The 26,766-nt window shown below is 57.7% G+C and overlaps 2 protein-coding genes across 2 annotated transcripts in view; one reads left to right on the top strand and one right to left on the bottom strand.

Annotated features, from left to right (window-relative positions):
- Window positions 1-16,966, top strand: part of LOC117878091 (retinol dehydrogenase 12-like) — a 30,958-nt gene extending 13,992 nt beyond the window's left edge. Inside the window, exons 3-6 of the mRNA XM_034772041.1 lie at window positions 6,762-6,851; window positions 7,094-7,282; window positions 14,304-14,410; window positions 16,457-16,966. Of these exons, the coding sequence (XP_034627932.1) occupies window positions 6,762-6,851; window positions 7,094-7,282; window positions 14,304-14,410; window positions 16,457-16,651 (581 nt within the window). The 3' untranslated portion in view covers window positions 16,652-16,966. The remainder of the gene's footprint in view (window positions 1-6,761; window positions 6,852-7,093; window positions 7,283-14,303; window positions 14,411-16,456) is intronic.
- A 583-nt stretch (window positions 16,967-17,549) lies between these two features.
- Window positions 17,550-23,241, bottom strand: LOC117878598. Its single transcript, XM_034772944.1, has 4 exons — window positions 23,066-23,241; window positions 20,676-20,833; window positions 20,246-20,412; window positions 17,550-19,485 (listed from the first exon to the last, which is right to left on the bottom strand). Exons 2-4 carry the CDS (start codon window positions 20,824-20,826, stop codon window positions 18,160-18,162), a joined length of 1,644 nt encoding a protein of 547 aa, XP_034628835.1. The 5' UTR covers window positions 20,827-20,833; window positions 23,066-23,241; the 3' UTR covers window positions 17,550-18,159.
- Between the last annotated feature and the right edge of the window lie 3,525 nt (window positions 23,242-26,766).

Raw genomic sequence — 26,766 nt, 5'->3', positions numbered from 1 at the left:
TCTCCCCCAACCTCCGCCATGAGGAGCCCTCCGGCCCCCCCCCCCGAAGGCTGCACCTGCTGCTCCGCTGGGGGGAGCCAGCAGCCCCAGCGAGCCCTCTCCACCTGAGCCCCTGCTGGGGAGGAGGGACGGCGAGCCCGGCACTTGCTCCCAGCCCAGGGGGAGACGAGCTGGAAGCTCCCCGCCTGAGCCATGGGGACAGTCTCCGTTCCCTGTGGGGAGCCGGCTCCTAGGTCGCGCTGGACTCAGCGGGAACCAGCAGGAGCTGGGCGCCCTGGTGCCAGGGCCGGCTCTGGCTTTTTTGCCGCCCTAGGCAGAAAAGCCACGCGCCGCCCCCCCCCAACGCGGCAGGGGAGGGCGGAGAGCCCGGCTGGGGCTCTCTGCTCTCCCTGGCGGCCAGAGCGCCGGGGGGAGGGCGGAGAGTCCCTGGCGGCCAGAGCGCCGGGGGGAGGGCGGAGAGCCCGGCCGGGGCTCTCCACTCCCTGGTGGCCAGAGCGCTAGGGGGAGGGCGGCGAGCCCGCCGCGGTTCTCCGCTCTCCCCGACTGGCTGGCACGCCCGGCCGGGGCCCCGCTCTCCCCGACCGGCCGGAGCGCTGTAGGGAGGGCGGCGAGCCTGGCCGGGGCCCGTCTCCCCGACCGGCTGGAGCACCCGGGGGAGGGCGGCGAGCCCAGTCGCGGCCCCACTCTCGGGCCGGAGCGCCCCGCCGCGCCGCCCCCCCTCCAGGCGCCGCCCCAAGCACATGCTTGGTGGGCTGGTGCCTGGAGCCAGCCCTGCCTGGTGCTGTGGGGGAGGAGGAGGTCGCTCATCAGAGGCACCTGGGCAGCCAGGTAAGCGCAGACCCAATGAGCCAATGAGCAGTGTGTCTGGGAGGGGGGGGTCAGGGACCGACCGTCCGCTCCTCGCTCACATCACATCCGAGACTCCAGGCCGCCTGGAGCTTCCCGCGCGCCTCTCCCCTCCCCCTCCCCCGGCGGCCGCCCGGCGCGGTGTCATGACTTCCTCCGAGGTCGGTCAGCAGCTGGTGAGTCCCGCCTGGGGGTGCGTGAAACTTTCTCGCCTCTTCTCCCCCCCTCCGACCGCACCTAAAAACTTCCTTGGCCGGGCCAGGCTGCACCCGGCCCCCTCCCCCCGGCCCGAGTCCCTCCGAGGGGGGGTGCAGCATGGCCACAGCGTGGCCGGAGGAGCCAAGGGGGGAGGGACGCGGTGCGGCTGGAGGAGCCAGCCAAGGGGGGGGGGCGCGGAGCAGCCGGAGGAGGAGCCAAGGGGGGGTGTGGCCAGAAGAGGAGCCAAGGGGGGCACCTTTTTTATGTTTGCTCCCCCTGCACTTAGAACCTGGCTACGCCACTGCGTCCAGCCCTCTCCGGGGCGGCTCAGACAGTAGAGGGTCAGTATCCAGCAGTCGCTGATTTAACTGGAGTTACCCAAACAGCTCAGTTCAAACACAACGCTGGGTTAGTTTAGATTAAAAATACAAGAAGTTTATTTCGCTCCAAAGAGGTAGGTTTGAAGTGAGTGCAAGTGAAAGGCATTACCGTCAGAAATGGGCACAAGAGAAATAAAGATAAAAATCTTCCTAGTAGCTAAAAACTTAACAAGCTAGACTTGGTTCAAGGTAAAATCCTCACCACACGTTCCCAGCAACAGGGGGACCAAATTCTCAGGTCCGGATCCCCCCAAAGTCAAAGGGCTGGTTCCTTTGTCTGCTTAGGTGTGTGAGAGAGAGATGGGAGATGCCTTCCTGCTGTTCTGGAAGGGTCTCCTGAGGTATGCCTTCCCGTTCCCTCCCATTCCAGTCCTACCCTACGGAAAATCTGCCAGGACAGAGCTTGAGTCATCCTTATTGTTGCTGAGATAGTTCTGCTTCATGCATCTACTGAAACTCTCAGCTCCATGCCCACAAACATCTGCCCATTTTGGACCTTCTAACATGCCCCGTGGGCACTTCCAAGCACCCCAATCCAGAAACACAGCCCTCAGAGCCTGGCGGTTGGATGGGCGTCTGCTGTAGAGCGCTCGTGTTGCAACAGGGTGCAAAGCATCCTCCACCGAAGCAGGAAAGACTCGACTAGGAAAAGTTACTCAGCAAAATGGAAGCATTTCTCCTCTTGAGCTCAGCAAGGCCCATTATCTCCAGAGCTGCCTGGGTCCCTGCTGTCCTGGAATATCCACTTACCCTTAAAAAAACAACAAGGAGTCTGGTGGCACCTTAAAGACTAACAGATTTATTTGGCCATAAGCTTTCATGGGTAAAAACCTCACTTCTTCGGATGCATAGAGTGAAAGTTCCAGATGCAGGCATTAGATACTGACCCATGGAGAGCAGGGAGTTACTTCGCAAGTGGAGAACCAGTGTTGACAGGGCCAATTCAATCAGGGTGGATGTAGTCCACTCCCAATAATAGATGAGGAGGTGTCAATTCCAGGAGAGGAAAAGCTGCTTCTGTAATGAGCCAGCCACTCCCAGTCCCTATTCAAGCCCAGATTAATGGTGTTAAATTTGCAAATGAATTTTAGTTCTGCTGTTTCTCTTTGAAGTCTGTTTCTGAAGTTTTTTTTGTTCAATGATAGTGACTTTTAAATCTGTAATAGAATGACCAGGGAGATTGAAGCGTTAAAGCCAGTAAGTGAATACTTCAATCTCCCTGGTCATTCTATTACTGGAAGACAGCTAATGTAACGCCAATATTTAAAAAGGGCTCTAGAGGTGATCCCGGCAATTACAGACCGGTAAGTCTAACGTCGGTACTGGGCAAATTAGTCGAAACAATAGTTAAGAATAAAATTGTCAGACACATAGAAAAACATAAACTGTTCAGCAATAGTCAACATGGTTTCTGTAAAGGGAAATCGTGTCTTACTAATCTATTAGAGTTCTTTGAAGGGTTCAACAAACATGTGGACAAGGGGGATCCAGTGGACATAGTGTTCTTAGATTTCCAGAAAGCCTTTGACAAGGTCCCTCACCAAAGGCTCTTATGTAAATTAAGCTGTCATGGGATAAAAGGGAAGGTCCTTTCATGGATTGAGAACTGGTTAGAAGACAGGGAACAAAGGGTAGGAATTAATGGTAAATTCTCAGAATGGAGAGGGGTAACTAGTGGTGTTCCCCAAGGGTCAGTCCTCGGACCAATCCTACTCAACTTATTCATAAATGATCTGGAGAAAAGGGTAAACAGTGAGGTGGCAAAGTTTGCAGATGATACTAAATTGCTCAAGACAGTTAAGACCAAAGCAGACTGTGACAAACTTCAAAAAGATCTCACAAAACTAAGTGATTGGGCAACAAAATGGCAAATGAAATTTAATGTGGATAAATGTAAAGTAATGGACATTGGAAAAAATAACCCCAACTATACATACAATATGATGGGGGCTAATTTAGCTACAACAAGTCAGGAAAAAGATCTTGGAGTCATCGTGGATAGTTCTCTAAAGATGTCCGCGCAGTGTGCAGAGGCGGTCAAAAAAGCAAACAGGATGTTAGGGATCATTAAAAAGGGGATAGAGAATAAGACTGAGAATATATTATTGCCCTTATATAAATCGATGGTACGCCCACATCTCGAATACTGCGTACAGATGTGGTCTCCTCATTTCAAAAAAGATATATTGGCACTAGAAAAGGTTCAGAAAAGGGCAACTAAAATGATTAGGGGTTTGGAACGGGTCCCATATGAGGAGAGATTAAAGAGGCTAGGACTCTTCAGCTTGGAAAAGAGGAGACTAAGGGGGGATATGATAGAGGTCTATAAAATCATGAGTGATGTGGAGAAAGTGGATAAGGAAAAGTTATTTACTTATTCCCATAATACAAGAACTAGGGGTCACCAAATGAAATTAATAGGTAGCAGGTTTAAAACAAATACAAGGAAGTTCTTCTTCACGCAGCGCACAGTCAACTTGTGGAACTCCTTACCTGAGGAGGTTGTGAAGGCTAGGACTATAACAGCGTTTAAAAGAGAACTGGATAAATTCATGGTGGTTAAGTCCATTAATGGCTATTAGCCAGGACGGGTAAGGAATGGTGTCCCTAGCCTCTGTCAGAGGATGGAGATGGATGGCAGGAGAGAGATCACTTGATCATTGCCTGTTAGGTCCACTCCCTCTGGGGCACCTGGCATTGGCCACTGTTGGTAGACAGAATACTGGGCTAGATGGACCTTTGGTCTGACCCGGTACGGCCGTTCTTATGTTCTTATGTTCTTATGCCTCCTCCCACCCACCTCCTGTTTGACCACTGCTTGCTAAGCTCCTGCACACTTGAAGAAGAAATGGAGGTTACCTACCTGTAACTGGAGGTTCTTCGAGATGTTGTGGAAAAATGACCACGCGTTGTGTTTGGATCAGAATCGCCTGAGGCCTTTTTATTTTCATGCATGCATGGGGGGTACCAATAAACTAGCAATCCCCCCGATTACAGAATCTTGCACAGCTTATATAGCATAAAACCACAATTACATGATACATACTGTCTTATCAGCATTATCGCCATATTTGGAATACACTCTCCATATAGGAATATAACTTAGCAAGCTTTCCTGTTTTTCACAGTCTGTCCTACTGCGATTTCCAGACTTCCCCAAAACTGTCAATGCAGCACTATGAATCACAGGTCTTATAATTATAGATAGTTCTGCTTTTATACTTTTCCTCTATTCTGCCTCTAAAAACCTTTCACCTACAATAGACTTAACTAATGTTCAGGTCTGAACCAAAGTTCAGGCCCGAGCCAACTAAAGTTTAGGCCCTAGCAAACTTTTTCCTCCACAGAGATGTGTGGTCCCATCTGTATCCCACACCCATCTGGAGTACTGTGTCCAGTTTTGGGCCCCACACTACAAGAAGGATGTGGAAAAATTGGAAAGAGTCCAGCGGAGGGCAACAAAAATGATTAGGGGTCTGGAGCACATGACTTATGAGGAGAGGCTGAGGGAACTGGGATTGTTTAGTCTGCAGAAGAGAAGAATGAGGGGGGATTTGATAGCTGCTTTCAATTACCTGAAGGGGGGTTCCAAAGAGGATGGATCTAGACTGTTCTCAGTGGTGGCAGATGACAGACCAAGGAGCAATGGTCTCAAGTTGCAGTGGGGGAGGTCCAGGTTGGATATTAGGAAACACTATTTCACTAGGAGGGTGGTAAAGCACTGGAATGGTTCCCTAGGGAGGTGGTGGAATCTCCTTCCTTGGAGGTTTTTAAGGCCCGGCTTGACAAAGCCCTGGCTGGGATGATTTAGTTGGGGATTGGTGCTACTTTGAGCAGGGGGTTGGACTAGATGACCTCCTGAGGTCCCTTCCAACCCTGAGATTCTATGATTCTATGATTCTCCATCCCCTCTACTGCAATTATCTGGATTTGCTGTAAGAGAAGGAACTGGAGAGGCACCAGGCTGCATGGTCATTTATACCCTCAGTTTGCTTCATGTGCGGATCAACGGACACGGCTTGCTAAGAAAATTCTGGCTTCAGGCCCAGGTGTGCATGTGTACCCCACGCGTAGAATACAGACTGGGGCCGCACATCTCGAAGAACCTCCGGGTACAGATAAGCAACCTCCAGTTATTTGCTAAGGTGCTGGCTTCTGAGTATGTATGGACCCTCTAGGCTCCACACTGGGTGCCAGAAATGTGTGAATTTCGATGAAATATATGGGCTAAAGGTGTTAATGTAACCCAGCCACATCACACAGTGTTTAAACCAGGTTGGAGTTTGGTACACGCAGACCTCAGCCTACTTAGCGCCTGGCAAACACCCCATTAAACGTCCGTTTAGCCGGTTATTAAAGATACAGAAAAGAAGAGAAACCAGCGAAAGCTGGTGATAACTGTGCTTCTGGGGAAAGGAGACGACTTTAGTTGAGACAGGCTGGAGCTGCTGCTGCTGTTAATGTCCAAGCCCGTGTCATCCCAGCCCGTCCCCTCATTGTCCTGTCCAGCAGCAAGGTCTAGTTTCCAACACACCAATCTGGATCCCCTGATTCCTGGTTCCGTGCTGTTCTCCTTGCCCAGGCCCGGGCTTAGCACACTTCTTGAATTCCGTCATGAGGCCTGACCCGCCTTTGCCTCTCTGTGGTTGTCGTTGTCGGTTACGGTCACATTCGGGTGACCAGATGTCCCAATTTTATAGGGACAGTCCCGATTTTTGGGTCTTTATCTTTTACAGACTCCTATTACCCCCCACCCCCGTCCCGATTTTTCACATTTGCTGTCTGGTCACCCTAGGTCACATCCTACGACCGCGCACTTGCTTTCCATAGCGGAGCTCACAAGTCGGGTACTTTTGTCGCCCAGTTATCCCAACAGATGGGCGGGCCTGCTGTGAGGTGCCCAGCACCAGCCCAATACCCCATTGCTAACCGGGCACGTGGCACGGCTGGCCCTTGCCACGGTGACCTCTGCATTTCGTCTCGCCAAAGCTTCCAGGTCTCCCTGGGTGGCTGGGAGAGCTTTGTTCATGACCCAGCCCGCGGCAGATCCCACGCCGAGGTTATTCCCGGTCTGACAGGGGCACCGAAGTACCCCATCAGGGAGCGGGGCCCACTGGGCCAGGCGCTCCACCAGAGCACTCAGCCTGCAGGCCACAGCCTGGCCGGGGCTGGGACAGACACGTGGGAGGTGGTACCAGTGAACAGACAAGGCTTAGCAGAAAGCAGCTGTCTCCGCTCAGCCTGGGGCTGTGGCGGGCAGGGAGCACGAATCCGAATGGCACCCACCCCCGAGTGCCCAGCCAGGGCCTGCGGTGCCAGTCCCCTCTTCTCTTCCAGGTTTGCCGTTCTCCATCACCTCCGAGGGGCTGGAGCGGACGTTCGCCACCAACTACTTGGGCCCTTTTCTTCTGACCAATTTGCTTCTGGGTAAGGGCTGCCCCAGGAACTGGGCACTCGCTCGGCTGGGGGAGGGCTACCCTGCTGCCCCCGGCATTCCCCTGGGGCATGGACCCAGGCCTTGCGCTGGCTGTGCCGGGGCTGCTAGCCGACTCCCCGTCTGCTGCCCAAGGGTCTCTCTGAGCTGGGGCTTCTCCCCGGCCACGTGGGGCCCTCCCCCACCACGCCACCCCCTGACATGAGCCTGTTGGGTTTGCCCCTCCCCCGCACAGACACCATGAAGGGCTCCGCTCCCGCCCGCATCGTGAACGTCTCGTCCTTCAGACATGTCCAGGGCACGGCCAACGTGAAGCACCTGGCCGGGGAGGAGAGGCCCAAGAACTTTGACCAGTCCTACAATAGCACCAAACTCATGAACATCCTGTTCACCAACGAGCTGGCCAGGAGGCTGCAGGGCACAGGTCAGTGTGATCCCCCCACCCCCGGGGCCGGCAGAGGCCAGCACCCCATGGCCCCTCCTGAACCCCCTCCAGCTGCGTTCGCTCCTCACGTCCCCCTGGATTTATGCGGCACCTTGGCAGAAAGGGAAGCGATGGCCTTGGCACTGGGATCCAGAGGCACCGTCCCAGCAGACAGGCCTCCCGGGGGGTCCCCCCCAGCCCTGAATTCCCTGCACTGTGGTCAGGACTGTGGAGGGTCCCGAGTCTAATCCCTGCCAGCTAAGAGGGGCCAGGCCTGGCTGCCCTGTCCTGCAAACACCCACTGGCCCAGTTACCGCTGCTGCGGGTGCTCTGCCCCGGCTCCCGTTCCGCTGGGCAGCCGCGCTCCCTCGACTCGCCCCAGTCGTGGGACCGGGGGATGCGGGGGGGAGTCTCTGTTTGCAACATTTCCAAATTACTCACCAACGCTGTCAGGGGTGTGACTCCCCGAGGCACAGAACAGATGCTGCTAGGCGCCGCTGCCTCCTCGTCTTGGGGGGGCTGTGAGCTGTGCAGGAGTGGGGGGCGGGGGGTCTCCTCGCAGGAGAGCTTGTCTGCTCCCCGGGCTGGCTGTGCTCCGGGCTGCTCGTTCCATGGCGAGCTCTTCTAGCCCTTCCGCTGCTTCCGGCGCTAGAGAGGACACAGCACCGGGGACATTCTCTAGGGCTTGGTGAGAAGCTGCCAGGATTCCGGCATGTACCCCAGGCAGTGGGGTGGGGTTTGACTTCCCAGCAAGTTCCATGTGGCCCCACTGGCGAGGGTTTGGGGCCAGGCTGGGCTAACCAGGCAGCAGGAATTACCGGATTTTCTTTCTGTAACTCGGGTTGTTCTCATCGTCCATGTACATTTCCAACCCTCTCTTGATGCCACAGTGAAATCAAGACCCAACGGCCAGATTTTCCAGGTATTTTGGTGCCTAACGCCCATTGAAATCAATCTCTGGGTTTCAGATTTTTTCTGTACCCGTGGGGATAACAGTGTTGCCCTTTGTGACCTGAGAAGCTAGCCAAAAGTTGGGGCTCTTGTTCGTTGTTCCAGGTCGGAGGATGAATTGGTGAGAGTCAGGGATTTCTTTGGTGCAGTCTTGTTTATTTACAAAAGGTGTACGAAGTCTTGTTCCCCTGAACATAGCAATCAAACAGCACGAGCCAGTGTCTGCTCGCTGCTCCAAGCCTGCCTAGCCACCAACGCTCTGCGCCCAAAGAGCTGTCTCTCTTAGCTCTCGCTCATGGCCACATTACTAGTTGTCTGTTACTGTCTACTGGGCTTTCTCTTGCTGCTTCAACATGTCCTCCCTCCCTCTCACCCCTCACCCCTATCCCCCCCACACCCTTCCACCAATCCTCTTGGGCCACATGTTTTAGCTTCTACACACCATTTCCATGTGCCTGTGTTTTGGGGGGCTACTGCTATTGTTTCAGCGACCTCCTTACAATGATTTCTTTACATCTATCCTCCACGGAAGGTGGTGACCAGGCCTGACCCATAACAAGGTTTAACTGAACCAGTCGCTGGAACACTGCCTGCTGCATGCAGGGCCTGTGAGGATCAAGGCACTGAAGGTTCAGGTTGTGAGGCTTCAGATACTACAGTGATAGCACCTGAGATGACAGAAATGAGAACAGACCCTGCGTGATCTTGCCCCTCCTGCAGCTCTCCTGGCAAATGACGGGGTGTTTTGTTCTGAGAGGAGCCGAATACCTGGGGAAAGGATAAGGAACGGGGTAGAGCAAATGGGGCACTTGTATTGACCCTCTCACAACACAAGAACATGGCAACAGTCAATGAAACTGACAGGCAGAACATTTAAAACTGATCAAAGGCAATACCGTTCACTGTGTGTAATTAGCCCGTGGAACCCACTGCCACCATTCTCTTTAAAAGAGAACTGGATAAATTCATGGTGGATAAGTCCATTAATGTCTATTAGCCAGGATGGGTAAGGAATGGTGTCCCTAGCCTCTGTTTGTCAGAGGGTGGAGGTGGATGGCAGGAGAGAGATCACTTGATCATTACCTGTTAGGTTCACTCCCTCTGGGGCACCTGGCACTGGCCACTGTCAGTAGACAGGATACTGGGTTGGATGGACCTTTGGGCTGACCCGGTTCGGCTGTTCTTATGTTCTTATATGTGGTTGAGACCAAGGGTTTAACAGGGGTCAGTGAAGGGTCACCTGGATAATGAGAACAATCAGAGTTACAGAAATAAAGGCTGGGAACTTTTCTGTCTCTAACTATCAGGGGTCAGGAATTTCCCCCGGGGCAGGTTATCCCATCACTGCCTCCCACCTGGGTTCTTGCTCCTCGCTTTGGCGCAGCTGGCCCTGGTCACTGTCAGCACCAGGAGACCAAGTTGGATGGAGTGCAGACTTTGGCAAGTCACCTGTCTGTAGCCCATTGTCCTGGGCTAACACCCCCCTTCTTCTCCCCCCGTCCATCCACCGGGTCTAGAAACGGGCACTCGGCTGGACTCTCTCTCCTACAGACTCTGCGGGAACTTGGCATGGCCAAGCCCTGTGCTCCTCCAGCTCGTCCCATGTTACTGGTGTGGCAGCATGGCCACGATGGCTCTACGGATTCGCAGTTTCTGATCCCCAGGCATTGTGCCCTGACTGGCATCTCTGCCCTCCCAGGCCTCTTTCAGCGCTGCTGTGTTCTCAGTATCTCACAGTGCCCGATTCTCCCCTCGTTTAGGTGGTTTTGACCTGGGGCAGCTCCGCTGATCCACACCAATGTTAGTGAGAGGGGAACCGGGTTCATCTCCTCTTACAGCTTCTTGGGCATGCCCGGAGCAGGTGAGAAATGCCCCATGTGCTCCCAGCTCCTTGGAGCTCCTCGCCTGGCTGCTGTCTCCAGCTGGGATCTGCTTCTGTCGCACTGCCTTGGGCCTTTCCGTTGAGTCATTCAGCATGGTGACTCCTTCCCGGGAGACAGCTGTCCCTGAGAACAGGCTGGGCATAATCTTTGGGTCTCGTTTATTTCATCCTGTCCTTACATCAGCCTTGCTTTCATCTGCAGATGTCTCCATCTGGGTTGTGCCGACGCACGGTGTGGCCTCAAGGCCTGGCTCCTTGCCCTGGGGGGAGCTGTGATTAGCCGACGCTGTTCACTTGATTGCATGTTAGATGGCAGAAAGTCTGTCTGATCATCCGTTCTCAGGGGCCTCCATCACTCCAGGGCTTTCGCTGGCCCCAGCTCTCTCGCCCTGCTGTTTAGGGCCCTTCCTGCCCCACTGCGAGCTGGCCCCTTGGTGGCAGACCCCATAGTAGCTCTCCAGGCCTATGTCCCCTGAAAGTTGGGTCAGTGCCATTAGTTCCACATAGGGTGTACCTGAAGGCCACTCAGAACCTGCAGCTGGTGCAGAATGTATCACACACTGCTTCTCCCAGGGAGCAAGTGGGCTGTGTGATCTCCAGTGGCTCCCACTAGGTCTCTGGGCCTTGGTCTTGACCTGTAGGATCTGGATACCAGGGAGCTTTTAAAAACGATAAGGGATCCACCCAGGAAATGGAAGGAGGGGCATGTCACCAAGGAAATATACATGGGACAGCCCATGTATCAGGAAAGCCAAGGCAAGGCAGGAGTTACAACTGGCAAGGAATGTTAGAGACAAGAAAAAGGGGTTCTACAAATATGTCACACAAAAAAGAAGCACAAGGACGGAGTGGGGGCGCTGCTCAATAGAGAAGGTGAGCAGGTAACGGAAGATGATAGGAAGGCAGAGCTGCTCAATCCCTACCTTGCTTCAGTCTGCTCACAAAAATATCATCTGACCAGACAGCTAGCCAGCTTACCATAGGCAATACAGGGGAAGGGATGCAGACCCGGATAAGTAAAGAACATGCCAGAGATCTTCTGACTAATTTGAATGAATTCAAGTCAGCAGGGCTGGTGCCAGTCACCACAGGGCGCTGAAGGAATTGGCTGAATTGGCCACTGGCAATAATATTTACAAGCTCATGGCTGACAGGAGAGGTCCCGGAAAACTGGAGAAGGGCTAAGGTAGTGCCCGTCTTTAAAAAGGGGAAAACAGAGGAGTCAGGGAACTATAGACCAGTCAGCCTGCCCTTCATACCTGGGCAGCTACTACAGCCATGTATAAAACATTCCATCTGCAAATACCTGGAGGATGGAGGGTGATCACTAGCAGCCACCATGGCTTTACCAAGAACAAAGCATGCCAAGCCAGCTTGATTTCCTTCTCTGACAAGGTCACTGATTTAGTGGGCAGTAGACATAATATACCTGGATGTTAACAAGGCGTTTTACACAGTCCTACATGACATTTTGATAAGTAAGCTGGAGAAATGTGGGCTTAGCAGAGCTACCATTAGGTGGATACATAATTGGCTAAACAACCACAAACAAAGAGTCACTGTTAATGGAATGATGTCAGATTGGAGGGAGGTCTCAAGTGGGGTTCCACAGGGATCTGTTCTGGGTCCGACGTTATTTAACATCTTTATTCATAACCTGGATGTAGGAATAGAGCGCAAACTGATCAAGTTGGCAGATGACACAAGGCTGGGGGTTGCAGACACTTCGGAGGCTAGAGCTAATATCCAGAGGGATCTTGCTAAATTGGAGAACTGGGCTATAGCCAACAATATGAAATTCAAGAAAGACAAATGTAAGGTGCTACACTTAGAGAAGAAAAAACAAATGCACAAATATAGAACGGGCGGAAACTGGTTTGGCAGCAGCACTGCTGAGAAGGATCTGGGAGTTGGGGTGGATCCCAACCTCAACATGAGTCAGCAATGCGATGCTGTTGCAAAAAAACCAAAACAAATGCAATCTCAGGTTGTATTAACAGAGGCCTCGCCTGCAAGTCACAGGAGATGACAGCGCTGGTTAGGCCTCAGCTGAAGTTCTGGTCACCAATGTATAGAAAGGATGTAGAGAAACTGGAAAGGCTCCAGAGGCGAGCGACAAAGATGATCAAAGGGATGGAATGCAGCCGTACGAGCAAAGGCTGAAGAAACAGGTATGGTAGTTTGGAAAAGAGAAGATTAAGCGGGGACATGATAGTGGACTTCAGATACTTGAAAGACTCCAGCACAGCAGATTTAGATGAAATCTCAGGACAAACTTCCTCACTGTGAGAACAGTCGGTCAGTGGAACAGACGCCTCGGGAGGTCGTGGAAGCTCCTTCACTGGAGGGTTTCAAAAGGAGGCTGGAGCATCTGTCTGGGATGGGTCAGACACCACATCTTGGCAGGGGTTAGACTAGATGACCCCTGCAGTCCCTTCTAACTCTACGGTTCTATGAGCTTCTCTCCGTTCCCCCATGATACTACAGTAGCCACCGTCTGCAAGGTGCCCCCTACTTTAACCTGTCTCTGCATCGGAGCTGGCCTGACCGTCAGGTACTGACAAACCCTTTGTGCCTGTGTAACCCCGACAGACCCCGGTCGTCGGCGGGTGGGATTGAACCTGGGACCTCAGTGCATGAGCCTCTATTGCACGAGCTAAAAGCCAACTGGCTGTTAAGCCGACTCATTTTCGCTCTCTCTTTAAGTGGTCTTGGTGCCACTAGCGGGACCCAGGAGGTGTGTGGGTTACACCTGCAGAGGTCGGGCTGCCCTGGGGTGTCTCGGGCTCTTCCCAAATGCTGAGTTCAGCAAAACTCAAACGTCAGAAACCCGGGAAACAGAGGCACGTGGCCTGCCTGCTCTACCCCACAAGCCGTTCCCAACAGTGCGTGTGCCCTTCTGAGCACACCAGGCTGGGGGCTGGCCTCGGGCAAGGTGCCCTCATGGTGAGCGATCACCTGGGGGGAGCGCTGCCACTGCTCCGGCAGCAGGGTTGGGCGCCAAGCATCTCAGAACCACTCTGGGGAAGCACAGCCATCGGCACCAGAGCTTGGGGTGCTGGAACGGCCCAGAGACGCCTCAGTCCTTATGAGAGAAACACGTCTCCGTTCCCCACTGCACGCCCCATGCAGGGCTGGACGGTCTCTGCTCCACTGAAGTGATTTCCCCCGTCCCGGAAGGCCTAATCCAGGAATCGCATAGGCTGCCTGGATATCTCCCCTCTGCCCCCAGGCATGGTTTCCCCACAGCCTGCTCCCTCTGCCCTGTAGGAAGAGCCCCACTGCTGTAGCCACTGGGTGCTCAGAGTTTCAGTCACTGGCACGGCACCGTGGTGACACAGAAGCAGGGCCGGCGTCCCAGTGGGGTGTAGGCAGCGGGAGGTGCTAATGGCAGTTTGGCCCAGGCTCCTGCACCCCACAGTGTCTCTGAGGGAAGGACGGGCCAGCGGGGGTGCAGCTGTGGGCGTTCCCAGCCTGCCTCACCCTGGAAGCATGAGACCCAGGCAGGAGAATCCTGTGAGAAGGAGCTGGGATAGGTCTTGCCTCATCTGTGCCAGACCCTGGCCCTACCCCGTCTCTTTGCTGCCAGACAGGCCTCGATACCTGGGGCTTCTGAGTCACTCGCCTGGCTGGGCCTGTTTTATTAGCATCAAAAAAACAGTTGAACCCCCAGAGACTCCCAGTGTCTTCGCCAGGCTGCTGGCCCAGTGCCTCGTGGAAGGGCTACTCCTGCCCAGCCCTGCGGATGGCTCCGGGCCATCCCGCCTGGCTGACATGGAGAGCTGTGTCCCGGCCCCTGGGGGATCTCGTGCTCCCCTGAACCCAGCTGTCTCTCTCTTCCCCAGAGCGTGCTGCCAGAGCCTGCCCTCAGCTCCTAATCACTCCCCCCATCATCCTGTGAGGCCTGGTCACGGACCCAACAAGCACCGGGGAGGCGGGTAATTGGGCACAGGTGGGGCTCAGTCTAGCGCCTCTGAAAGGGCCTGGCCCCCCAGGGCAGGGGGCCTCCCTGGCTGGGGAGAGCACGTTGGAGCGTGTCTGGGCGGCACCTGCTCGAGGAATAAACAGGCCCCTGGCTCTAGGCTGGCGAGTACAAAACTCACCCCCGGCCCCTCAGGGCTCCAGGGGGTCTGGCTATAGGGCCCTGCCCCCCGCGCCCACGCAGTGACTGGCTCTGCTCCTCTGCAGGGGTGACGGCCAATTCCATCAACCCCGGCATCGTGAAGACAGAAATCATGCGCCACTTCAACTGGCTGGTTCGTCTGCTCTTCAGCATCACCAGCATCTTCTTCATGGTGCGTGCAATGGTGGGGCAGTGGGGGGCCCAAGGCCCGGAAGGGTGTGGGGCCCGGAGGGCTGCTCTGGCAGACCGCTCGCCCCACGGGATGGGGGCAGGGTAGGGCCAGCGAGTGACTAGCGCAGAGCCTCAGGGGCAGGGCACAAGTTTCCAGTTGGCTCTGTTGTGGGCTGACATACAGCGGGATCCCCAAAGCCTCGGCCCGCACCCTGCCCCCGGAAGGTCTGGCCCTGGGGTCGAGCTCAGTGGGGCTGCCTGAGGGTCCAGGCAGCTGTGGTCAGGGTGGGGAGCTCCTGGCGCACAGAGCCGGAGTGCCAGGGTGCTGCAGCGAGGGAGGTGGGGGCATTTCTGGGGTCCCTCAGGAGCGTCCCCGAGCAAACGCAGGGGGAGGAGCAGCAGCCGTAGAGGGAGGCTTTACCCTAATTCCCACCTCCAGGGCACGTCACCCTCTGCACTGAGCGGGACTTAGCCAAGTCCCCTTGGGGGGATTTGAACCCTGCACCATTAAGCAGCCCTCCTCCCCTCCATGCACAGGGGTCGTGACTTGAGCTTGAAGAGAGCAGAGAACCTACCCCTGCTGCCCTGGCCAGAGCTGTGGTGGAGGCGAGGCCAGGACCTACGTTCCCTGTAAACTGCCCGGCCCCGTGGCCGCACAGCAGGCTATCCGGGGCCGCGCAGGCGAGCAGAGGCGCCTCTCCCCAGCCCCGGAGCTGCTGCAGCGAGAGAGGGCTGGGGGCAGGGCCGGCTTCAGGCACCAGCCGACCAAGCACGTGCTTGGGGCTGCACCTTAGAAGGGGCGGCCAATGTTGGGGTGGCAGGGGGCACTCACAGTGTTCTTGTTTTTTTGTTTGGTGGGGCGGCGCTTGAGGGGTTTTTTTTGTTTTGGCCGGGCAGCGTGGGGGGGTGTTTTGGCAGGGCAGCGCTGGGGCGGGGGCTTCGGTGGTGCTGGGAGGGGGTGGCCTGGCACGGTGCACCGGGCGTTTGGGCAGCCCGGCGCGGTGCTCCGGGGGGCGGCCCAGCGCTCCGGGGGTTTGGGCGGCCCAGCACGGTGCACCGGGGTTTTTTTTTGGGGGGGGGGGCAGGTGTTTGGGCAGCCCGGCGCGGCCCGGCACTCCGGAGTTTTGGGGCTTGGGCGGCCCAGCGTGGCGCTCGGGGGCGGGGTTGGGTGGCCCGGCGTGGCGCTCCAGCGGTTTGGACGGCCTGGCGCGGCACTCGGGGGGGGGGTGTTACGGCGGGGCAGTGCTCTTTTTTGCCTGGGGCAGCAAAAAAGTTAGAGCTGGCCCTGGCTGGGGGGAGTCCTCTATCCCTGCTGCAGCCCCGGAGCAGCCTGCACCCCGAGCCCCTCATCCCTGGTTCCACCCCAGAGCCTGCACCCCCAGCTGGAGCCCTCACTCCCTGCACCCCAACCCTCTGTCCCAGCCCTGAGCCCCTTCCCGCACCCTAAACCTCTCATCCCTGGCCCTACCTGAGCCCTCACCCCTGCATCCCAATCCTATGCCCCCGCCCCCCATCCCCCCAGCCCCCCCTGCAGCCCTCACCCCCAGCTGGAGCCCTCAGCCCCCCACAACTCAATCCTCTGCGCAAGCCCTGCCCTGCTCCCAACTTCACCCACGGCCTGTCCCCCCATGCCAACCTACTGCCTGCCCTCACCTACTGCCTGCCCCCTGCCCTGTTCCCCTCAACTTCACCCACGGCCTGTCCTCACACCCACACCTGCTGCCTGCCCTCCACAAACCCACCTACTTCCTGCCCTGCTCCCCATACCCTCAGTTACTGCCTCCCTGCCCCGCCCCTGGACCCAGCTCCCCACACTGTGCCCGGGCCCCGCTGTCCCTCCCTCCCTGCTCTAGAGCCCTGTTCCCACTCGCTGCGCCCTGTCTCTGCAGTTGTGGGGCCAGGATGGCATGAAAGCCTCAGTGGGGGGCTTGAGCTCTGCCCCTCTGGTGCCGCCAGGTGGGGTTTGTGCAGTGCCTGGGGCCTGTGGGGGGCTGGTGTGGTGGGGAGCCGCTGCTGAGGCTGCTTTTAACCCCCCTCTTCTCTCTAGTCCGCCGAGGAGGGAGCAACCAGCACCATTTACTGCGCTGTCTCGGAGGAGGTCGCGGACATCACGGGGAAGTACTTCGACAGCGACTGCAGACTGGTGCTGCCCTGTGCGGCTGCCCGCGACCCGGGCCTGGAGCGCAAGCTGTGGGAGGAGTCGGAGCGACTGACGGGCCTCACGGAGAGCGGGCGCATGTGAACAATGGAGCCTGTCGCCCCTGCCCTGCAGAACCCAGCTACTCCCGCGGGCGCAGGGCCAGGTGGCCTGCGGGAGCTGGGACCTGGGGCGAGCAGGAGGGGAGGTGGGGGCTCTGCTGGCAGAAGCCAGACTGGCAGGAGGGTGGGAATTAGCTGAGTCATTGCAAGGTAGGGTTGCCAACTTTTTACTTGCAGAAAACCAAACACACTTGCCCCACCGCTGCCCCTTCTCTGAGCCCTCCCGCATGTCGCTCATTCTCCCATCCTTGCTCATTTTCACCGGGCTGGCTTAGTGGGTAGGGGTGTGGGAGGGGGTGAGGACTCCGGCTGGGGGTGGGAGATGAGGGGTTTGGGGTGCGGGAGGGGGCTCCAGACTGAGGCAGTGGGTTGGAGTACAAGGGGGGTGAGGACTCCGGCTGGTGGTGGGAGGAGGGGTTTGGGGTGCAGGAGGGGGCTCCAGGCTGAGGCAGTGGGTTGGAGTACAAGGGGGGTGAGGACTCCGGCTGGTGGTGGGAGATGAGGGGTTTGGGGTGCAGGAGGGGGCTCTGGGCTGGGGCCGAGGGGTTTGGAGGGCGGGAGGGGGATCAGGGCTGGGGCAGGGGATTAGGGTGCGGGCTCCGAGCGGCGCTTATCTCAAGCAGCTCCCGAAAGCAGCGGCATGTCCTCCCTCCGGCTCCTATGCGAAGGCGCAGCCAGGAGGCTCTGCGCGCTGCCCCATCCGCAGGCGCTGCCCCCGCAGCTCCCACTGGCTGCAGTTCTCAACCAATGGGAGCTGTGGAGCTGGCTCTTCGGGCATAGGCAGCGCACGGAGCCCCCTGGCTGCCCCGACGCCTAGGAGCCAGAGAGGGGACATGCTGCTGCTTCCGGGAGCTGCGCGGAGTCATGGCAGGCAGGAAGCCTTCCTAAGCCCCGCTGCGCCGCCAACAGGACTTTTAACAGCCCAGTCAGTGGTGCTGACCGGAGCTGCTGGGGTCCCTTTTCGACCGGGCGTTTCGGTCGAAAATCGGACACCTGGCAACCCTATTGCAAGGGCCCACTGGTCTCCGTGCTGCTGAGTGCCAGCTCCTCCTCCACCCTTCCTGCCGCCTGTGGCAGCCCCGCCCGTTATCTGGGGAACAGTTCAGAACTAGCCTGGGCAGGGCAGGGCCCTGTCTACACTACCCCCGTCCAGTGGGGGCCCTGCTTGGAGGAGCCTCTACAGCGCAGCTGCTGATGGGGGGCGGGCCAAGCCAGTCAGCAACCTCCTCAGAGCCCTGAGGTAGGCCTGGCACTGGGCCCCTCGCCATCTCCCCCGGGCCCCCCACAACGAGGCCCTCGCTGCCCCTGTTCAAGGCTGTGCCGAGGAAAGCGCAGTCCCAGGGAGGCTGACAGAAGCTCGTTCGCAGGCGCTTTCCCCCCCCCGTGTTCACTCTGCTTTATTAAACACAGCTCTCTGGGGCCTGCGTGCGGTGTGGGCTCCTTCCCGCGGCACGGGGCAGAGGGGCAGTGTCCCAGGCGAGGCAGGACACCTCACTGCCATGCGATGTCCAGCTCCAGCCTCTCCTTGCGGACGGTGCGGAGCAGCTGGTCGTAGTCCCGCCGGTGGATGGCCGGGCAGCCGGCCAAGTTCAGGGAGCTGAGCCCGTTGTCCAAGGCCAGCAGGCAGAGCAGGGTCGGGCTGGACACCTGGCTCTCGGCCAGCGACAGCTCTCGCAGATTGCAGAGGGCAGCGCCAGGGGCAGCCAGCACCTTCTGGAACACGCCGTCCAGGGAGAAGGGGATGCTGAGCAGGGCCAGGGTCTCCAGGCGGGGGGCGCGGCTGAGTAGCGAGGCCAGGCTCGCCCGCAGGACACAGGCATGCTGGGAAGGGAGAGGCTCACACGAGCTGGCCAGGCCCAAGCTGAAGTGCCGGAGCTTGGGGAAGGGGTGGCGGAGCAGGTCCAGCTCCCAGTCCTGCGGCTCCGCGGCAGGCTCCCCGTTGGGCACAGCGGCGGCCGGCCGCACGGGCCCCGCGGGGATGCTCAGGTGGCTGCTGAAGGCGGTGAGGTTGTGGCAGCAGTTCAGCAGGGCGCAGAAGGAAAATTCGTCATCGTAGGAGAAGCCGTGGAGGGAGAGGGACTGCAGCTGGGCTCCCAGGCCCTGAGCCACGGGAAGCATCTCGGCCAGCCCCCGCCCCCGGTGCCCCGTGCAGTGCACGGTGAGCTGGGTGAGGCGGCTCCAGGCCAGGCTGCCCCAGCTGGTGCAAGGGCCGTCGCTGAGCGACACGGCCGCCTCTGCCACCTCCGGGCACACGGAGCAGAAGGTGGGGAGGAAGGGATCCTCCACCTCCTCCACCCGCCGGAGCGGCAGCGTGAGCCAGGAGTCGCCCCCGGCTGCACGGGCACCCTGCCTGCGCCGGGCCAGCTCCTCCAGCGAGGGGAATCCCGGCAAGCCCTGCGTGCCGCTGAACTGCTGCGTGTGAATGAGACACAGCGCCTCCCTGAGGTAGCTGTTGGCCAGGAACTCCAAGCTGGGCAGAGCCAGCAGCACGAAGGCCAGGGCTCTGACCAAGTCCTGGCTGTGGGCCTTGGGCTCTATCCCCTGGGCCAGCAGCACCTGCAGCGCGGGGCAGCACAGGGCGCTCTCGGTCTGGTCGTAGGCCAGGTGCAGCAGGGAGTCCGGCGCCACCTTCTGGCAGTGTGAGACGTCCAGCTCCCGCAGGCGCCGGCAGCAGGAGCCCACGGCCGCCAGCACCTGCGTGTTGGCCTGCGTCTCCGCCAGGCCCAGCTTGCGCAGACGCGGCAGCCCTTCCAGCAGGTCCACCAGCGCGGCCGTCGGGACCCGGCTGCAGCCCTTGAGGTCCAGGGAGGACAAGTTCTGCAACAGAAACCAGGGAGATAGACCAGGCGCTTCCTTGGGGGGTTAATGAGGGGGGGGGGGGGACAACGGGCTCCTCCATTAGCTCCAAGACGCAGGCAGGGGTCGCAGCAGCTTCTCCCCTCCCCCCAGGGCTGGGCCCCACCCTCACGGTGGAGAGGGACCTGTCCAATCCTGGCTTCACCTGACTCTGGGGAGGGGCAGCAGGTCAGTGCTGTGCTGGAGCGAGGCAGCCACTCCCCTGACTGCGTGCCCAGCACCCCGCCCCCTGTCTATTTATACTGGGAGCCCGTCACCCACCACACCCACTCCGCATGCTGCTGGGGGAACCACTGACCTGCCGGGCAAAGGCCAATCAGCGGCTAAGGCACGAATAGAACCCAGGAGTCCTGAACTCAGCTCCTCCCAGAGCTGGGGACATAACCATAGAACCCAGGAGTCCTGACTCCCAGACAATATCCCCCCCGCCCCCGCTCCCGCTCCGCAAACACTAGACTAATTTCCTCCCAGAGCCGGGGATAGAACCTAGTAGTCATAATTGCCAGCCTCCCCACAGCTCTGACCACTGGACCCCACCTCCTCCCAGAGCTGGGGAGAGAACCCAGGAGTCCTGGCTCCCAGTCCGCCTTGGTCTGACCACTGGAAACCCACCTCCTCCCAGAGCTGGGGACCGAACCCAGGAGTTCATCCACTCAGACCCCTTCCCTCCTGTTTCCTGATCCCACGTGCGTCCCCAGGAGGTCGCTGGGGCTCTGCGTACCTGGCACCGCACCGTGATCAGCTGGGTGATGGCGTTGCTGACCAGGCCCGGACAGGAGCGCAGGCTCAGCTCTGTCAGGTGGGGCAGGAGCAGTAGGTGGAGTGCGGCCCGCGTCAGGCGCCGACTCTCGCCCAGTAACTGGAGCAGGTCCTGGACTAAGCAGCCGGCTGTGTAGGAGACAGCGTGATAATCAGCCTCCCTGGGCACGGGGCTGTGCCGGCAGAGGGGCTGCCCATGGCGGGCAGGGGGCAGCAGGGCAGGAGGGTGTCTGCGTTGTGAAATGGCAAGGCCAGGAAGTCAGCACTGCAGCGCGTTTCCTCCCTGCTGTGCCCAGGTGGTCTCCTGCCCTCCCGGGTGCCAGCGGGACAAGGCCAGGAGATGCTCTGGGATGGGAGGGTGGCGGGGGCAGAGGGATACGGCTGCCTCTCACCCAGCTCATTGAAGGGCCCCATGACGTAGCGGAACTGGTACTCGTCGAGGTAGTTCTCGCTGTAATCCTTCACCCACACGCTCTGCATGTGTCTGGCCACGTTGCCCAGGCACAAGCGGCTCAGCGGCGCTACGACTTTCTTCTTGGGCATCTGGCTGCTGGGGGGAAGAGAGGAGGGGTTCAGAGGGGAGCATCCCACATCCCCAGCTCTGCCTGCCCTGTCTGCACCGGCCAGCCACGGAGCTCAGAGCACTGGCCCACCCTAGGGACTGACGCCACGCAGGGAGGGTCAGGGACTGATGGGGAAAGGGACTCACGCAGCGACTCCGCGGCAGGATCAGAAATAGAACCCAGGAATCCTGGTCCCCAGTCCCTGTGCCTCAGCCACACGACTGTCCTGCCTCCTTTCAGGGCTCTGGGTGCAAGTCCACCAGGGCGTGCCGGGGAGGCAGCATGCACAGCCCAGGGGCACTAACAGGGTCAAGAGGGAGCTGAGCCAGTCTGCTGGGAGGCTCCACATCTGCCCTGGACTAGCCCTGGGGCTCTCCTCCTACATGTCTTCCAGGCCTCTCTCCCTCACACTCCCCTGGTTTCTTTCTTGCCCTACACCAGGAGCTCTTCCTTCTCCCCTAGATTTTCTGTCTCTTTTGCTTCTCCCCTCAAATCTCTGCTGCGCCCTCGTTCCTACACCGCCAGCCATCTCGCCCACGCCCCTGCCACTCCGGGCAGCTCATTCCCTGGCTGGCTGCTAGCAGGTTTCTTGGGTCTGCTTCAGAAGCCGCTGGGGTCCCGGGTCCCATTGTGGTTACCAGGAGAGGTGGGCTTAAGCCTGCCTAAAGCTAAGGGCCCGCCCCTCAACCGAGGGGGGGTGGGCAGCGGACCCAGCCCACAAGTAAATACTCGGGACAACTAACGAAAAAACTGGAATGGGTCAAAGAACCCCTGCCAGCACCCGCTGCTCCTCAAAGGTGCCGGTGGATGCCGCCCAGAGGACCTCTGCTCGGTGGCATGACTCTGCAGAGCAGAAACGGGCCCTACAGGCACCTCCAGCTTTATCTTCCTGGGATGGCGGATGGCCATCCTGGCCAGTGCCAGGAGGAGGTGGAGGAGGAGGTCCCACAACTTTGTGGGGCCATGGATTGGAAGGGGGGTGTGAATTAGGAGGGGTGGGGAGAAGTGGGGCCAGAATCTCAGGAAGAGGTTCTGAAGGAGCTGATGCACCCTCCACAGACACACGCCAGGGTCTCCCTCTAGCTGCACAAGGAACAGATGCCAGGGGAGTGATGAACTGTGCCAGGTACGTGCCCATGCTCAGAGCTCCATGGAGGAGCTGCCAGCTGATCTAGTTCCACAGTCTGCCCGGGAGAATAGCACAGACTAGCCACCGGCCCTTCCTCGCCCTCCTCAGCTGGCAGCAGGCCGGGGTGGGACACGAGGGCAAGGAGGCAGAACATGTACTGCTGTTTCCTGGGTGTGGCTCAGAGAGGGACTGGTTGGATGTCATTCGGCTGACTCAAGGGGTGTGCTGGGGAGGCTTGCAGGGTGGGGCCTGATGAGGCGGTCCAGAAGGCCAGGGGAGAGGGGTGGGCAGGGAGCACCCTCCAGCAGGTCCTGCTCAAGGAAAGCGAGAGAAGCAGGCTGCCTCTCCTCCTGGAGCACAGCACAGCACAGCACAGCACAGCAGGGTGGGCAGCCCCATCTACTGGCCAAGCGCCCCAGGGTCAAGCCAGTCCCTCAGAGCCCGGAGGCCTGGCCCCTGACCCCTGCCAGAGACAGGAAACCCCTGGGCTGCTGTGCTACTCCAGTGTTTGTGTTCCACTCCCCCCGCCCCGGCTCTAAGCGCAGGCTCGCTCTCTCTGGCACCCCCCCCTCCCCAGGAGACCTCCCAAGCTCTGCCACAGGTGCTGGATCTAGGGGGGCTGCCGGCCACACCCCCTGGCTCGAAGCGCTTTCCATCCCATGCAGGGGTTACAGTTTGGTTCAGTGGCTCTCAGCCCCCCACTATTCCCATTGTTCCAGCCCCCCTGAGCTCTGCCTTTGTTTCTCTCCTTGTTTGCAGTGTGGTTGGAGCTGTTTGGAGCTTGTCTCTTTCCCCACCGGAAGCTGGTCCAATACAAGACATGATTGCACCCGCCATGTTTTTCAGGGGCAGTTTCCCCATCCATTCCCTCCCCCTGCATTTAGCACAGGGTGGGACAGAGGCCTCCAGCGTGAGCCGGACTTTGGCTGACTCCCCACTGGAGGTCTGAAAGCTGCCCAGGCGTTTTATTACCGCGGGGTTCTCACGTTTAATGTGCCATTACTTGATTTTCACAATCCCATCTACATGCCCCCCTCCCGGCTTCCTCCCGGTTCTGATCCACCGTTTCCCAGCCCTTCTCGGTTCCCACCTCAGCTTACGAAACAGCGACAGAGCCAAACGGTGGCTGCCAGAGACAGGATCCCAGTGACCGCAGCACAGACAGGGCAAACCTGGGCTGGCTCTTTTCCCCCACAGGCACGACAATTTCCAAGTGACAGCCCCTTCCTTACCAGCAGCAACTCCACCCCACCTCAGCCCTCCCCATCAGCTAGGCTCCCCTGCTTCCTGTCCCAACAGCAGTGGCTGGCTGGCCCCACCTTCCCGAGGGAGGGGAGAGAAAGTTTCCTCTCCTCGCCTCCTGCTGTCTAAAGAGCCACAAAGGCAGCACGTTGTAGCCGAGCAGTCCCAAGATATAGAGGGACAAGGTGGGGGAGGGAATATCTTTTATTGGACCGACTCCTGTGGGCGAGAGAGACAAGCTTTGGAGCCACACCGAGCTCTTCTCCGGGTCTGGGAAATGTTCTCCGAGCGTCACAGCTAAATACAAGAGCCCACAGACAGCACAACATAGGTAGAGAGCACATGTTCTAAGGGACCCCTCAAGGAGCTGCCCCTGCAGCCATAGGACCAAAAGCCGGGCTAGCGGGTTACACGGTGCTGTAACTTAAGACCATGATTTTTAGTTCATAGCTAAGTTATGAACGTGAGCGCCCAGGCTGCTCTGGGAGCGGGCAGGTCTCCGTTGAGGATGAGGCCGGATAGGTCAGATATGGAGTGATTGCTTTGTGAAAAATATTTGCTAGACACTAGAAATCAGCTAGAAAGCATATAGTGTGTGTGTGTGTGTAGGTGTGTAGGTGCTGGACAAGGGGTGTGTGTGGACAAGGGGTGTGTGTGTGGGTGCTGGAACCAGGGGTGTGTGTGGACAAGGGGTGTGTGTGTGTGTAGGTGCTGGAACCAGGGGTGTGTGTGGGTGTGTGTTGCAACCCCCTCCTACACCTAGCACCTGGTGCCCATGAACTTTAGGGTACAAATGTGGGGGCTGCATGAACACTGCTAAGCTTAACTACCAGCTTAGCTCTGCTCCCCGCCCCGCAGCTGCGCCCTGGGGCCGCCCCGCGCACCGGCTCCCGCCCGCTCAGCCCCTCCCAGCAGTGCACGCGCCCGCTCCCCAGCTCTCGCGCGCGCGCCTAGCCCCGCCCCCTCTGTCCCCTTCCTCTTGCCGTACAGTGATCTCACGCCCCGCTGCTTCTTGGCCTCCGCGCCTCACCGCGCCTGCGCGACCCTTTCCGTAGGACCCCCCGCGGGCTGCCCCTGGCGATGCCTGACCGGAAAGTTCCGCACTGAGGAGACCGGCGCGTGTGGGTGCGTCAGGCGGCGCGATCGCCAACCGCGGGCAAGGGGCGGGACTGGTCTGGGCTGGGCGCGCGGAGCCGGGGGCCGGAGCCGAGGGTGAGCAGCCCAGGGGGCGGCCGGGCAGCAGGTACCGACCCCCCCGCGGCACCGGACAGGGCCCCTCTGCGGGGCGGGGCTCCCCTCCCCCCTCTGTGGGGGCGGGGCAGGGAGATGGGGGGTTGGCGCTGGGATGGGGCAGCCCCCCCGGGGAATGGGGGGTGGCCCTGGGGGGGCTGGTGCCAGGGTGGGGGGCTCCCCTCTGTGGGGGTTGGCGCTGGGATGGGGCAGCCCCACCTCCCTGTCCCGGGTTGGTGCCAGGGCGGGGCACTGCAGAAGTTTCTCTGTGCAGCCGGTTTTCCTGCTGGCTGCTGATGTGGCCCTTGCAGCCCAGACCTGCCTTTTGTCTGGAGGTTTAGTATTAATATTGCAGTGGTGCCTGGTTGGGCTCTGGCCCTGGCGGCCTGGGAGCTGCACAGACACAGGGAGGAGGTGGGTTCTCGTCCCCACCCCATGGAGCTTTAAGGATTTGGTTTCTGTAGTGTAAAGAGGTCAAGTGCCAAGGAAATGAGCGACGCTTAGCATTGCTCGGTACCCAGCTCACCCTGGCATTTCTGCGGGAAGGGGGCACCGTAACCCAGCAGGCGTTCTCTTTGCCTCCCTGTGGTGGTGAAGCTTAATCCAGCTCTCTCTCGAAATCAGTGTGGCCATAAAATGCTTCAAGAAAAGAGTGAGGCTGAATCGCCCAGTGCTTTGGCAGTTGTTCTCATTCCTAATCTGGTTCCCATATGATGTGGGGGCAGCACAGAAATCAGGAATTTTGCTAATGTTTTACTGTAAATTAAAAAAAATCCCGTCTTTTAATAAGGATGTACTTAGCCTCCAGATCAGTGGTTCTCAAACTTTTGTACTGGTGACCCCTTTCACATAGCAAGTCTCAGAGTGCGACCCCCCCCCCTTATAAATTAAAAATACTTTTTTATATATTTAACACCATTATAAATGCTGGAGGCAAAGTGGGGTTTAGGGTGGAGACTACAGCTCACAACCCCCCATGTAATAACCTCGTGACCTCCTGAGGGGTCCCAACCCCCAGTTTGAGAACCCCTGCTCTAGACCGTGCTCTTTGAGGTGCTGTGTAAACACTAATAGAGCCTTGCATTTCCCCTATGAGGTAAGTAGGTGGCAGAGTTCCCATTTTATAGACGGGAAACCTCAGGCACAAAGAAGTGAAATAATTTCCCCATAGTGAGTTATTGGCATAGTTGGAATTACTCTGGAGTTCTGGGCTCCTAGCTCTCATCTGAGACCACAACCAGTGTGTGGTTAGAAACAGTTCTGCTTTATTTAAACTTTATATTCCCCATTGATAATGTTGCTAGGGATAATTGTATGAAAACAGGTGCTTTGTTTATTAATTCATTTGCTTTCTGCCCCACCCGGAGACCCAAACATTAGTAGTGGTGTTTATTCATTTGTAAAGCCCTTTCCACTTGTATGAGTGCTGTCCAGACAGCACTTGGATACAGTTCACACACATACAGCAGTGGCACTGTTAGAGGGATGTGGAAAGGTGTTTTCTTTCACCGTTTAGGAAAAGAAGTGCTAGTACAAATGTCAATGAATGGACTATTTCCACAATCTGGTAACAGTTATTTCCACAGTAACAAGCAGGTGACCTATTTGTGGAAACACAGATTCTGTTTTTGTGCAGCTGTTCCTATCAGCAAACTTAAAAACAAATGAGAGCATATCAGAAAGGCCAAAATACCCCCAGAGACTCGTACAGAAGCAGGATTGTTCTTAAACATAATGACACCTGCAGAGAACTTTTTAAAAAACACAATTTTTTTCAGTTTAACTCAGATGCTGCTTGTTGCTGCAGTTTTTTAAAATGTTAGTGTAATTCACCTTTTTCCTTGGTGGGATGCTTGCAACCTTCAACCCATCTAAGGCATGGAAGCAGGTTTCATTTTGCTGACTGTAGTTACACATTCTTTCAAACATCTTGCATTTGGTGATCAAGAACTCTGCAGTGTGTAATAAAATCACAAAAAAGCACAATCATTATGGATTGCCCATAGAAACCCAAATCTGACTATAGCATCTCTTGTACTAAAAGTATTCCAATTCATTTCACACTTATAACATCTTCAGAATGCTTTAAACAACAAACAGATTAAAGTTTAACATGCGTCCGTGAAACACGTATAAAGCACTTTTCCTGACACAAGTGTTGATTTAGAAAGCTTTATCGTTAGTGGTTTTGGGGCACTCTGGTATGATTACACCGTTCTAGAACTACAGATTTGCCTGCTTCCTGGTATGAAACTCCTCTAAGGGACAAACCACAAGTCCTTGGCCCCACATCTTTGCCAGCATAAGTGAACTTTTACG

This window comes from Trachemys scripta, chromosome 5 (genome assembly GCF_013100865.1).
Source record: "Trachemys scripta elegans isolate TJP31775 chromosome 5, CAS_Tse_1.0, whole genome shotgun sequence".
Classification (NCBI taxonomy): Eukaryota; Metazoa; Chordata; order Testudines; family Emydidae; genus Trachemys; species Trachemys scripta.
This window is presented reverse-complemented; position numbering and strand designations above follow the sequence as displayed.